The sequence below is a fragment of the Anopheles ziemanni genome, chromosome 2 (genome assembly GCF_943734765.1).
Source record: "Anopheles ziemanni chromosome 2, idAnoZiCoDA_A2_x.2, whole genome shotgun sequence".
Lineage (NCBI taxonomy): Eukaryota > Metazoa > Arthropoda > Insecta > Diptera > Culicidae > Anopheles > Anopheles ziemanni.
Genome location: NC_080705.1, coordinates 67,504,824 through 67,518,454, shown reverse-complemented (window position 1 = coordinate 67,518,454; position 13,631 = coordinate 67,504,824). Strand labels below are relative to the sequence as shown.

General features: G+C 42.9%; 2 protein-coding genes across 2 annotated transcripts; one reads left to right on the top strand and one right to left on the bottom strand.

Annotated features, from left to right (window-relative positions):
• Positions 1-8,672: 8,672 nt before the first annotated feature.
• On the bottom strand, positions 8,673-9,618 carry LOC131281937 (uncharacterized). Its single transcript, XM_058311311.1, has 3 exons — positions 9,598-9,618; positions 9,331-9,504; positions 8,673-8,807 (listed from the first exon to the last, which is right to left on the bottom strand). Exons 1-3 carry the CDS (start codon positions 9,616-9,618, stop codon positions 8,673-8,675), a joined length of 330 nt encoding a protein of 109 aa, XP_058167294.1.
• Positions 9,619-12,685: 3,067 nt separating this feature from the next.
• Positions 12,686-13,630, top strand: LOC131281790 (uncharacterized). The gene is made up of 3 exons (XM_058311141.1): positions 12,686-12,718; positions 13,354-13,439; positions 13,513-13,630. The coding sequence occupies exons 1-3, from the start codon at positions 12,686-12,688 to the stop codon at positions 13,628-13,630; spliced, it is 237 nt and encodes a 78-aa protein (XP_058167124.1).
• Position 13,631: the final 1 nt, after the last annotated feature.

Here is a 13,631-nt window from a genome sequence, read left to right as displayed (position 1 = left end):
AACAACATTTGCAACCCATGCACACGCCTTACAGCTGGCAGGTGATGAGCCATTTGAGAACTAACGCATGCGCGCGTGAATCAAGTCAATAGGGAACATCAGATAGCTTCGCTTCTGTTGTGGAAGATGTGGAAAAGGTTCTTTTATACAGAGGTAAGGATCAACCTTTTGATTGTGCCCGTTTCAAGTGCAGTTTTTCATAGGTTAACTATTTGTAATTTGAGTTGAAGCAGCTTATTAGGGCTTCTATAGTCCTTATAGTTTGTGTGATGAACATGTGACCACACTCTCTTGTACGAGAGCACTGAGTTTCCTCCTACGCAAAAGCAAAAAAAGTCCAGTAAGTTCTAAATATCCACATCAGTCATTAGGTCAAAGAAGAAGAAATACGAATGAATTTAAAATCGCTCTACTTGGCACCATTTCGATGCAGCATTTCAATTTAGTCTTTCATTTCAATTTGTATTTTAAATAAACTATAACAAACATTCAGTTTTCTTTCACTTAGGTAAACCATGAAACCCATGGGGCTTCCAACCCACAAGGAGGCTAACTGCATTGCTTTTATTTTGTCCTTTGGCGTTTGTTTCTACGGTGCCTACTTTTTGGACAGTTTTTAGCATAACATCAGAATAAATAAAATAAAATCGTACAAATGACGAAGACTTTCTTTTAATTATTTACTGGTTCACCTCAAGCTGGTTTACCTAACTCATGACTGAGCTCTACCTTCCCATCGTCACATTTTATCCCATCCTATTTACAGAGGCACTTCAAACGAGCAGCAAATCAGAAACCCATTCGAATGAATTGAAATCGTTGATACTTGCCTTCCTGCGCATCACGTTCACAAAGGCCGAAGAGAGAATGAAAAATTAACTCGGAAAATTTCCAATTGTGTACCAGCTCGTTTCCCGTTTTTCGCTCGGGTTCTTCAAGGAATTTTCCCTGCAAAGGGTATACACAGTTTCAAAACATTTCAGCCAGCCAAATCCTACCACTCCATCAAACACTTACGCGCCAGAAGTAGAGAAAAGAAAATGGTGCAGGTAGTCTCTGATCTCTCGGTGCGCCCCGGTTCAATACGCGGGGGTGACAATCAATTGTGGTGCCGAGGATATCAACCAGCTTAGACTCGCGGGGTGGCACTTCGCCCGTAATGAACTCACCGATTCACGCGCTCCATCGCCTCGACAAAGTAACGAAATAAAGAGCCTGTAAATGGTAAATCCACTTGAACTTTTCCACTTCTTTCGCTCGATGCTGCTCGTTCTTGAGAGTCCCCGTCCCGTTCCCTTCCCGTGGCATGTGCACGTGCCCGGCTCCCAAGGCAGCCGGGGCAAGTCACATGCCGGTAAAACTTTTCCCATCCCGGCTTTGATGCCCTGATGGCTGGAAAATGATGCTTCAAAAGCCAAAGTGAAACCATCCACTCTTTCCCGGCGGCGGCGGGAAAAATGCGGCCAAGCGGAAGCACAGGTTACCCTCTCCCACGTTTACGGTTGAACTGCACAGGAAAAACACCTCGTAAAATTGAACCCATTCAATATGAAGCAGACGGTGGGGAAGCACTGGGGTGCTAAATGCGAAATGAGCAAAGTGGTGAATTAAAAATTGCATTCAAACCGATCACCATGGGCACTTGCGTCACCTGCACACCATTACATTATCGACCCGGGATGTAAAACTTGTTCTTGCCAGGGAATTCATTCGAATTGCACTGGATGCGGATTTGTTTCGAGGTGGTAACTAATGCCTTCCCAGGCTGAAGAGGTGATTTACGCGTCCCGTACGCTGCAGCGTCAGTTGCTGGAGTGGCGGGTCGCAAACAAATGCTTCTTAATGGAAGCACTTGCGCATTCATCCGGGAAAAGGCCATGACCAGGTTGCTGGCATTCGGCAAAGAGTGTTGGTTTTTTAAGTGGCGCTAACAAACAATTGACCTCATATTTTGCAATAAGGATTCAGGTTACTTCCAATTGTAATCTGATTGCAATACTTTATGTTCGGTACTAGTGACAGATGCCCAAACCCTGTAAAGTATATTGTACGACCTCAATAAAATACTCCTTTGTTGGAATTGGAACATGCGAGCCTTTCCCAAGCATAATATGAAAATAAATAAAGTATTTAAAAATATTTAGGGGGTCCGCGACAGCCGAGCGGTAGCGCCGGTTAGAAAATCGGCCCATGAGTGCCGGGGCTCACCACCTCGACGGCGTGGGTGCGAATCCCAACCGAGACCGGACCCTCCCCTGTACGAGAGGACTGACTATCCACGTACAACAGGGAAACAAGTCTCGTAAGCCCTTAACGGGCAGGCATGACCAAGAGGTCGTTACGCCAAGAAGAAGAAGAAGATTTAAAAATAAAACAAAAATTAGATTATAAGCTTGAGTTTTACTGCATCCAAGCGCAATCTCCTTAAATAAAAAAAAAACAAATTTTACTTTTGACATTATAGCTTGACAATAACAAACTGGAAACATGCGTTTGAATTTGAATTAAAATGGTACTTCTCTGTACATGCCTTCATATTTGCATTCATTTTGAACACATTCTATTGCAGGGAAATAACTTTCCCAACATGCCCCTAGAAGTGGAAAACGACTAATATAAACTAATTTAATAAACCCAAACGACGCACTAGCAACCAGGGTATATGCCGTCGCGCGCTGCTGCGAATATTCCGCAGTAGAGTTTTGCCAATTTATCATCGCATTCCCTTTGAATTTGCAAATGAGGAAACTGTAACAATTTTCAATTACACCACTTCACCACCCGCTTTCACTTCTGTGATGACACCTGGTGAAAAGTGTGTCGTTACGTACACGAAGGGCTTTTCAGTGCCAATATCCATTCATTTCTTTCGCATGAAAAATAAACGCTCACTGCACGGTCTCGGGAAAATACCCTGGAAAGAGTGAAAACGTTTATTAAATTGCATACATGCAGGGAACAGCTTCCCGTGCCACTTCACAACCAGCTTTTGAGTAGCTCCGGAAAACTTGACGTAAGAGAAAATCATGGGTTCGGGGTAGCGCTGCTTTGAGCGCGGATTTTCCCAAATATGTGCCCCGAATGTACATCTCATAAGTTGCACAAACTGTACCGCAATGCTCCAGTTCTCAAAACTTACCCGATACCTTCTGGCTGCTCCGGCTTTGGGGACGCCAGATCGGCCAGAGATCGAAGTCAATTCACTCAACACGGTTGTACATTATTGGAAATTTAATAATGTTTTTCCACACAAGAGAGTGAGGAAGGTGGGGTGGCCAAGGATGAGAGAAATCGTATATATTGAAGGGAATTGAGTTTTCTTTACAGCTTCCATTCTACTGCCACCGGGGGACGATCCAATGGAACCTGAACCCCTGATGAAAGACGAACAGTGTGAAACACGACGATAGAGGATTTTTCAACACTTATTTCGAAAAAGGATACATAAATAATTTAATCCTTCTGAGGATGTTATAAAATTGTAAAAACATCAACAACCATTCAGCATACTGATTTATTCTTCGTTATTTGGTGTTTTGGACCAAACAAGTATAAAAGTCTATTCATCACTGTATCACAGCTGAATGCAGCCAAACCAGTCCGAAGGTTTGGTCTGCTCGAAAAGGATTCGTCGAACCCATAAGTCAACCCAATCGACGGCCAACCGTACGGAGACGAATCCCGGATCGACCGGATACATATTGGGGAAAGTCAAATAAAAATTCAAAATTGAGTGAAATGAACCAAACAGCTTTGCTCCACCTCAAGGTTTATGGAAAAATGCAGCTTCCCTGCCACGGTAAAGGATTCCACGAACGGTTTACCCTCTTTGACGATCATCGGATTTTTCCTTTCGTCTCATTCACATCTCTAGCGATCTCTTTCTTTCGCCCTCGAATAGGTAGTTTACCTTTGACTCCGGTTGAAAGGTTGAATAAACGGCGCCTGGAACGTTTGCGTCGACCAAGAAGTCGGAAAAAGGTGGGAATTTTTAATAAAATAAAGATTTTCTCCACCCCCGAAGCCGGTTTGCCGGTAGATAATCACGCAGCAAACGGTGCTCTACTAACGTGCAATAAAATCGTTATTCCAATAGAGAACCGAGAGATTAAGAACCTCTCCGCTGTTATTGGTGGCAAATTTGGTTGGTTTGAAAGGCATCGGTTCGGTTCGCCCCGCTGAATTCGATTACTTGCCTTTAATCTTCAACCACAATCCGAACGAGAAAACCGCAATTGATGACGTGGAACCCCATATTTTCGGCTTCTTTCACGGGATCATTTATTCTAAAGATTGTGCCAGCTACTTGACGAATAAATGAATCGAAATGACATTCATCTCCGGATTTCGTTTCCTGACGGGGGATGAGAAACAACGTAACTGGCACTTTTGGACCCAACGAGAATGAGTGTTGTTTGTCAAATGGATCAAGAAGCAATCCATGACCCCCCACTAATTTATTATCAATTTGGAGGATATATTTCCTTATTATGGATATATTTCCTTACGAACAAGGTATGGCTTTAAATTGCCAAATTTTCTACTTGTTTTTACTTCAAAGGCAATCTTAAATTTTACAGCAATTTTATTATTTAGTTTTGCTTTAAAATATAAAATTTTTCAAATTTCATGCACTTCAACAGTCTGCGTTGTTGGTTATAAAACACGGTTTTGGTCATAAAATAAATTCATTCTTTTTCCAACCCGCATTCTAATATTAAACCTAATAGCATCAACCACAACCATTTTGATGCTCGTACGACCGTCTCGCTTTCCAACGCTACAGTTTGGAGATAAAAGAAAGAAAATTGTAATGACTTTACTACACAATGGAACCAGCAAAAATACTTATCTCATTTTCTTCACACAATGAATCCATCCCCGGGTTTTCTTCATTTTTCCTCGCCCATTGGACGCATCCTGGAATACGTTTTCAAAATAGATATGTTTTTGACATTTGACAGCATGCTCGGGTAACTATCCGCACCCAAACCCTTTGCCACTCCCGGCGTGTTCCGATGTCCTGCTGATTTTTCCATTATTTTTTATTATTATCATCAGTTGTTAATTGAAAAACTTTCACCCCGACTGCTGATAATAAGACCCTTGTGCTCGAACGTTCGGCTCGTCTAGTTAGAAAAGAAGTAGCATGACCAGTTTGTGTCGATTCGTGGTCCAAACAAAACGCATTTGAAGGCTTCGGGTCGGTTTTAATAGGGAAGCTAGTTTTAAATCGTTATCATTGGTGTAATTATCCTTGGAACAGGTGACCAGCACGAACTCGCACGGGAATGGTTCCAATTGTCTTTTCTTTGACAAAAAAAGCAATTCACTTAGACGGGCCCGACATAATAATCTACGCTCCTTTAGGAAGCAAGGAAAACCCCATTCGCCGCAAAACGGTATCTAAATTAAACCACATCATCATCATCGTTATCCTTACGACTCGCAGGCTCCGCAGACAGATTGTCACCGCTAAATGTCAACCGTGTTTCCGCCCACCAAGCAAAGGGAGCTCGAGGTAGGGCCCGAAGATGACGCGCAGGGCATCGATATCAACAGTGCTTGTCTCCTTCGAGGGCGGTCGCCTTTGTCGCCGATGTCATCCTTCGCGTCATTCGCATAATAACTTAAGCAATTTAATTTCTTTTGTTCTCTCGTACCCAGCGCTCGTCCCTGCGTGCCGTAGGCTAGCGGAGCACACAATGGTCAATCTCGATCCACTCTCGCGTGTCAACACAGGTTCCGCAAAAAAAAGGAAGGAGAGAAAATGAGAGAAGAAAAACGACACTCCACCGTTGGGGGAGGAAGACAATTTTTCACATTTTCTTTTCATGTTGCCACATCCGGCAGCAGGTGGGAGCAAGCAAAGGGGAGAGGGGCAACGTCTTCGGTGCTCCCGCCAATCCGAAAGGTCTTTGTTTTTCGCACCGTGCCACGCCAAGGACAGGAAAGGACCCAAAGACGAGGCCCAATTGACAATGCAACCATGCGGTAAGAAATGGTTCGCCCTTTACGACACAAAACGGAACCTCTGCTGTGGAAAGCGAGTGGAAGAGAGTGGAGCGAGCGAGCGAGAGGAGCCGACTCGGGAAATGTCTCATTTTCATTTATTGGCCCACTCGAACCGAACAGCGGAACAGTGACAGAGATGGGGACAGTTGTGCTAACCTTTGGACGACTCTCCTCCCGTTGAGGTTATTTATGAGTTTTCCATCCAAACGGATTTTCCCCAAGGAGGAAAGGGTGGGGGTCGGACGTGCCGTTTGTGCTGCTGTAAAATTTGCCCTTATTTTACACTCAATTTTCCCTCAAAAGTTATTAATTTCTACTGTTACTGGCCCGACTTTCAAACCGCACCCGAACCCTCAATCCACTCTTCTGCGATCTTTTGTCGACGGAACGGAAACGCTTTGTTGGTTAAGATTGCCATTCGGCAGGACGATTGGGTTTGGGAGCAACAGGGGTTGTAACGGAAGTTCGGTATCGTTTAAAACCCTCTCCACGGGGATTGAGGGGGATCTTGGCGATGTAGTAACTGTGTGCATCACCGGATAGAGTGCCCGTTCCCGCTTAGATTCTGCATAGTTTCACCTAAATTAGTTGCGAGTTCATTGTAATGGATTTCAATTAGTGTGCGCTTAGGTAGCTGAAGTAAATGACAGGTTTGTAATTTTCCTCTTTTAATAAAAAAGGAAGTGTTTGGCGCAGGGTTCGTCGGAAGACATACGTGAAAAGTCGTCAATGCTAAAGCTTATTTAAAGTACGGAAATAGGTTAGGCTGTGGGCATTGCAAATTTTGGATAATTTTAATATTTTAACATATTTTTATATTTTAAACGATTTAGTTAAAAAGGTAAAAGAGTAAAGAGGCCCCGGCCTTCGTTTTTTCGGTCGTGTCTAAAATGAAGTGTCTAAAATGGGGATATGGACCAAACAGACCGTTATTTCTACACATCTTATGGGTGTTGTCAATTGTAATGGTAATTGTTTCAATTAATTTACTGTTTCGGGTCAACATAGGATTAAATTAAAGGATGAAACAAAGCTTAATCACGTAAAAGGATCATGAGAATATCATATTTTGAAGTAAAAGCCTAGCGCCTACATGTAGGCAATAGGAACGATATAGTGGTTTTTGAACTTGCTTCGAGCACTACAAACATTTAAACTACCGGATATTAGTCCAATCGCGTTATTATCGTAAGAAAAATTTTTTCGTGACAGTTAATATGATTTACAATACACCAATTTATTAAATCTACTCAGAGTCGAATAGCTGGATGGTGATTTGCGAAATAGCGACCCAAATATTGATTGTATTCCATGCCGTTACAGTCCATCGCTTCATTGCACCAACTGAGTGCGCATCTGACAGGATGCAAAACTTCTGCAATCTCTCGATTATTGAACCTGGGCGCGGGTATGCTCTCGTCTTCTCCATTTTGCACCGAATTACTTCCACAAGTTGGTCGCCCAGTACCTCGCTCTCGGTTTAACGGGAAGAGCAAACAGAGAATAAAATTAATTATTCTATAAAATAAAGCTGCCCGAAATGTTTTTACAACCCGAAACCTTGGCCGGAAGGTTCTTTGATCCTGCCACGGTTGTGTCCCGGACGCGTAAACACCGTACTTCCCTACTTCACCCTAGGATAAATGACGAATTTATTTAGTCTCGTGATGAAATTTATCTACCGAAATTATCGTTCCAGCGATTACCCGGCCCCCGCGGGACAAGCACCACCAAATGAACGGCGTCGCACGGTTGACACGTGGCAACCTGTCACGTTGACTCACGGCAAGTTGAAGGAAAGCTTCCCACAAAGACAAACGACTCGTGAGCGAGAAGTTAAAAAAAAAGGAACTCTTCCTATCGGGTTCCAGTACGTTTCCCGGGAGGGAAGCCACTTCCGGCTCGGGCTAGTAGGTTCAGATTTCGCTACCAGTTATTTTTAAACTTTCTCTATCCATCCCAGATCGTCGGTGGAGGCCAATTCTCGTTGTAACGGATCGCCGTCGTGCCTGGCGATCGAAATAAGTAGCGGAAAAATACTCGTTGAAAGACGGAGAAGGTAGAATTTAATTAAAATTTGTTCTAGCCCGCCACTGTTTGCCGATGGTCGGTTCACTCTCCCAAACGATCTTTTCTTTCATGGTGGGAGTCCAGAAACACCCAGCGGGGGAAAGAGGAGGATGACACCCAGGTAGGTAGAATTAAAATTAACGTAATGCTTCACTTCAATTGCGTTTAATGGGCACGATGACAATTTACTGCTATTTGAGATGAAACCAATGAAAACCATTTGCTTTGCGCAAATGCTTAACAGACCCCAGAGTTCATAGAAAAAAGTTATTTATATTTTCAACACTCAATTTATGTATTCTCGTACATATTATGTTAGAAATATTCTTAAATGTAAATCATGTATTATTCAAACACTCCTAGAGGAAACAAGAACTAACAAAAAATCATCACAATTTCAAGACAGTTCAACCGACTTGTTCAAATTTTGTCTTCGATCATGCATCAAGGCGAAGCACCATACACTAGACAAGGACTTACTTCTGCCGCAACGAAATTCAGTTAAGGCAACTCGTATAGCCCTACGGGCAGTTTTTGGGCAACCTCCACGGCCTGGCTTTCATTTAAAAAAGAACTAATGGGCTCCGCTACGGCTGCAGATAGTTGAGGCCCTGCAGATGTCCCTCGTCGCGCTGCCTCTGATGCGCCAATCGTTCATGGTGTTTACCGTCAATGCCGAGACCGAGCCGTTCGATTACTTTTTCCCCTCGGTATCCGTGAAGCTGAAATTTATAGATTATAATTAAATACTCAATTAACTCAAATGAAGGATGGCCATGCAAACTGTAGCATATAAACTAATAGTAAGCCTGTAAACATTCAATAAAAGTGATGTCCAGATTGTGTAATAAAAAATCATAATACGCACTCTATGGAACCGGTTTACAACACTTGATCAACAATTTGTAAGCATCCCCACTTCACATAACTTTTCTACCTGTACCATCCACTCATCAAAACTAGGTTGTTTACGATCGTTACATGAACAATAAATTTCCATCAATTAAATCGACGGAGGTCTGAAATAGTCTTGTGCTGGTAACAATCAGTAGCAGCAATCTTTAATAGAGTGTTGCATAAGATGACGTGCAACTATCACAAAGAGTCAATCCTTCAGCTGATGCCAATTCGATAAAAAACAATTCTTGTTACCCTTATTTAGTGCAACAAGTAAAATACGGCCTGGCCGCCTAAAATATAATTTTAAAAAATTTAAAAAAAAAATCTTGTCACCCCGAAACTAACCTCATAGTACAGCTCCCGACGTTTTTTGCTAATCTCCGGATCGAAATCGTACTCCTCGGTTTTGTGGATCAACGGAATACCCGCGACGTTATTCTGGATGAAATCGGTCAACAACCTAACCACAGTTGCTTCAACACGATGCTCCACGGTGGCCAATAGAACGGCCATGCACAACTGCCGAAAGAAAAAACCCAAGGCAAATCACTTTAAATCGAACCACTAAATGAAAAATCGGGTAGGAAAAAACCACATTTAGTGTACACTCACAACAACTGCCAGTTTGGCCATGGTTTCACCGGGCGCCGAGTTCACACCGAGTGGACAAACCTTTCGCACAGAACTTACGGCGTAGACTGTAGCATAAAGCTGTACAGACAGTGGTGTACCACAAAACCCGAAGCACATGCGGTAGTGTATCACGCCAGTGGGTTATTTTTTTCGATACGGTTAACTATCTACGAGGCTCAAGGTAAGGAGGAGGTGAAGAACTACCAGTACCAGTATACACCATACCAGTATACACTATACCACATCTGGCAGTAAATTCTCAAAGCTATGTGCAATGCAGTCATCAACCTGCCGCATCGAAAGCTACACTCGTCTGAAGCACGTAAAAACCGGTCGATGGATTGGTAACCTCAGCGTAAAGCGAATTAATTTCAAACTTAACCGTCTGCACACCAGGGAAATTCGCAATGCTAACTAACAATTTCACCCTGTAAGGTGCGACCGACTAGCACAACACTACCCCGACGGGCGGAAACTCACGGAGGCTTTTCCTTGGTATCGTCGACTTAACTTCCCGGCTTTCCCGACGGTATGAGGAAGACGGATAGTAAAGCAAAATGAACGACTGAACGTAACGCGCAACCGCACACGGAACACAGCGCGATGAAATAAGCGATGTGGCTTCTGCTACGGTTCAGTTGATTGTGGGGCAGCCGATTAAATCATCTTTGGCCCTCGATGCGGACCATGCGCCAGACTCGCGAGCAAGACGAATAAAATGATGACTAACGATGAGACTCCGAAGCCCGGCAAACTGACCCCTCCCATTCAATGATTTCTTTTTGGGGTTTGTGCTCTCCGAAAAATGCTCTTCTCGAGATGACCCGACGACCCAATTCGAGATACCAGATTTAATATTTTCCAGTTTATCCAGGTCGGCATTTAAATTATGCAGTTTATGACACTGACATTGAATTATGTAAGCTTCAATAATTTTTTTTTTGTTTTGGATTTTTCTATTACAAAATTTACTACGTTAGTGCCTTTGATTGTTTAAATTTGCATATCTTTCAACTGTGGCGTTTTTTTTTATTTACTCAAATCTCCCATGAATAATCTATTTCGAAGACTTGAAGAAAACGACGTACCCTATATCAATAAAATGAAATATTTATTCTACCACTACCAAGACAAGCTCCATTGTTGGGGGGATCAATCTAACAATTTAGCCTCGCCGAATTCAAATAGTATGTCAATAATTATTTCTCGATACCTTCACCCGAGCCACGGACTCAAACGTTGCATAACATATACCTTTTTTTCAATTCAAACCTCCATGCTCATTTCTGGTTGCCCGAAAATGTCGAGCTCAAGTTGCAAAGTCAATAAATTGTCCCTCCCAAACCGTGTTGGGACCACAATGATGACGTACTATTTTTGAATGTGAAATACGACTCGCTTGGATGTGTTTACCTTTCAAATTATTTGCACAGTACTAAAAACATAGCAAGATTAAATTAATCGTTTACTTGTAAAACCCTTAAACACGTCCGATATGCCAAAAAGAATTAGAAAATGATAACATTACCTGGTTCTTGGTGAATACGCACGTGCGCCATCCACCTTCGGTAAAAAAGGTCAAGCTATCAAGCCATCGAAAGGATCCGAAAGATCATTATTTACACCGCACATCGTACACCAACCTTCATGATGGCGCTATTTGGAGGTATTTCTTGAAGGCCCACTTTAAGTGCGCGTACTCTTAAAATGGATCGCGAACCCGAGGTTCGTCGCTTTTGCGCCAACATCCAAGTCTTTCGTTCGGTGTACGTCATTGTGGGGATCCAGCCGTACAGTGATCTATGTATTGACCCACCAGCAGCCATTACTAACACTACAGTAGCCAAGCATGCGGGACGCATTGTGTCACCGTGTTGCGACTGGTTCGATCGAAAACATTCCATCGCCCCTCCTGTGTTGATGACTGCAGAAAACTGCAGTTGCAGTTTAAATCAACCGACACAGTTGATAAGCGCAATGGTTAGACTTACACGCTCAGACTTAAACAAGCTTTGGTATTATTTTGTAGTGCAAAGGGGAAGTGGGAAAACGCACACACCGACAAACACGTGTACGAACGTGAGTTCGAACATCATGCGGTGTGTTGTAGCATGATTTCCTACTTTCACTTTCCTCCTGCACCTTTCCCCAAGTTTGACCAAATGTTTCTCTACATGCTACCGATGATGATGGTGATGATCACGGTGATCAGTCACATCTGTTCGCTTACTTCCTTAAGAAAACATTACCTTTCCAAGCGAAGAAAATTAGTAAACGAAACTTAAAAAGTCATTTAACCTGAACAAATGTCTCAATTGATACCTATGTACAAAGAAAATCGAAAGATATTTAACTTAAAAAACTTGAATACTAAAAGTTGATACTCAGAATACCGCAGAAAATCTTATTGATTATGAATCGTTTACATATTTTAATATGATACGAAATTGAATAGATATTTTAACAATTTTTACCTTTTGGTGGATCGACCAAAAGTCAGGTGTCTAATCCCACTTCTATTGTAGGTTCCTCACGAAGGTTCGTTCACGATCGCACGCAAACCATCGGCGATCCCTTCCTCTCACCATGGCATATGAAGAAAAAAACGAAAGTATCTAGCAGACACAAAATACGAGGCCTCGAACCGGCCTTTGCCGTCACGCCTCTACACACCCCACCTGATCCCCTCGCATCGTTATACAGTGGGGCGCGGGAGCCCGACATGCGAGACGCATCCGACCGTCAGTATTTGGTGGGAAGTCTTACAAACCGGAGGTTTCAACGCCCGTCCTGGGAGCACCTAATCGTGACCTAGCTCTGGCCCAGAGCTGTTTTCGATACGCGTACGCGAGTGTAAGTGTGCTGAGATTGTGCCAGTGGCCAAAAATGTTGGAATCTTCGTCACAACATCATCGGGGTTAATCGAACTGTTTATCTGATGTAGGGAAATTTATCTTCCAATTTCAGATCTGTGCAGAAGGAAAACAATACAACAACACTAGCCCCCGGTGAGGCAGTTTATAACTGTTCGTTTCCGAAATTGTGCCAAACACAACATCGTCCAAAAATGCATAAGTGTATCGCGCTGGTGTGCTTTACGGTACGTAGCGGGATTTGGTGAAATTAACGAACCATGTACCAGATAGGGAACGATCGTGGTCGACCGTTGTGTGAACCGACGGTACGGGAAAGTGTTACGCCCTTCCGACTCCAGAGATTGTCCCGCTTCAGGTAGAAAGTGGCCGAATGTTCCAGAATGGGGACAATCAATCGCGAGTCCGCGGTGTGGAAGACTGGAAGATGCCGTTGTGCAGCTTAAACAAGTACCACACTGAAGGAGTGTGAGCTGCCGGAGCTACCTACCTGCAGTGCTGCACGTTTGCAGATTTCCTTGACCTGTTGTTGCATAATCACGTGTAACACAAACTTTACGCCGTGCGCTCGGATATCGGGTGGTGCGTCTCTTCAAGGCCGTTTCTATTAAAATATTCAAATGCCAACTGGAAATGTTTAAATTTACATAGACTTTTATACATTATTATTTTACACAAACTCACAAAGTGTTAAAAAGATTGATTCTTTTCTTAAACTTTTAAAATCGCTCCAGTCAGTGGTTGTTGAAATCGGATGAAAAATTGGTTGGCTTGAAATATAAAATTAGCTTTATGATACGTTAGAGTTAAAAAAAAAAAAATAGAATTATTGACTGATTAGTGTCCTATTTCCAATTTATAGATTCTTGCCCTCGTGGCCCTGATCCTGGCCCCGAGTGCTGAAGCTACTCTGCAACCGAAAGCCCCTAACTTCCAATACTTTGAAAGGTAAAACCGTACAGTTTTCACTCAGAACTATTTGAACTTAACATACATTATTCTTTTTTTTTTCTTTTCCCAGGCCAAAATACAGGTATCCCTACTACGATGAAAATGGAAAAGGAAAACTACTGTATGGCTACGGAGGACCAGAACTGTATCAATACAAGAGCTTCTCGCCACTGGACGGCATTCATTAAC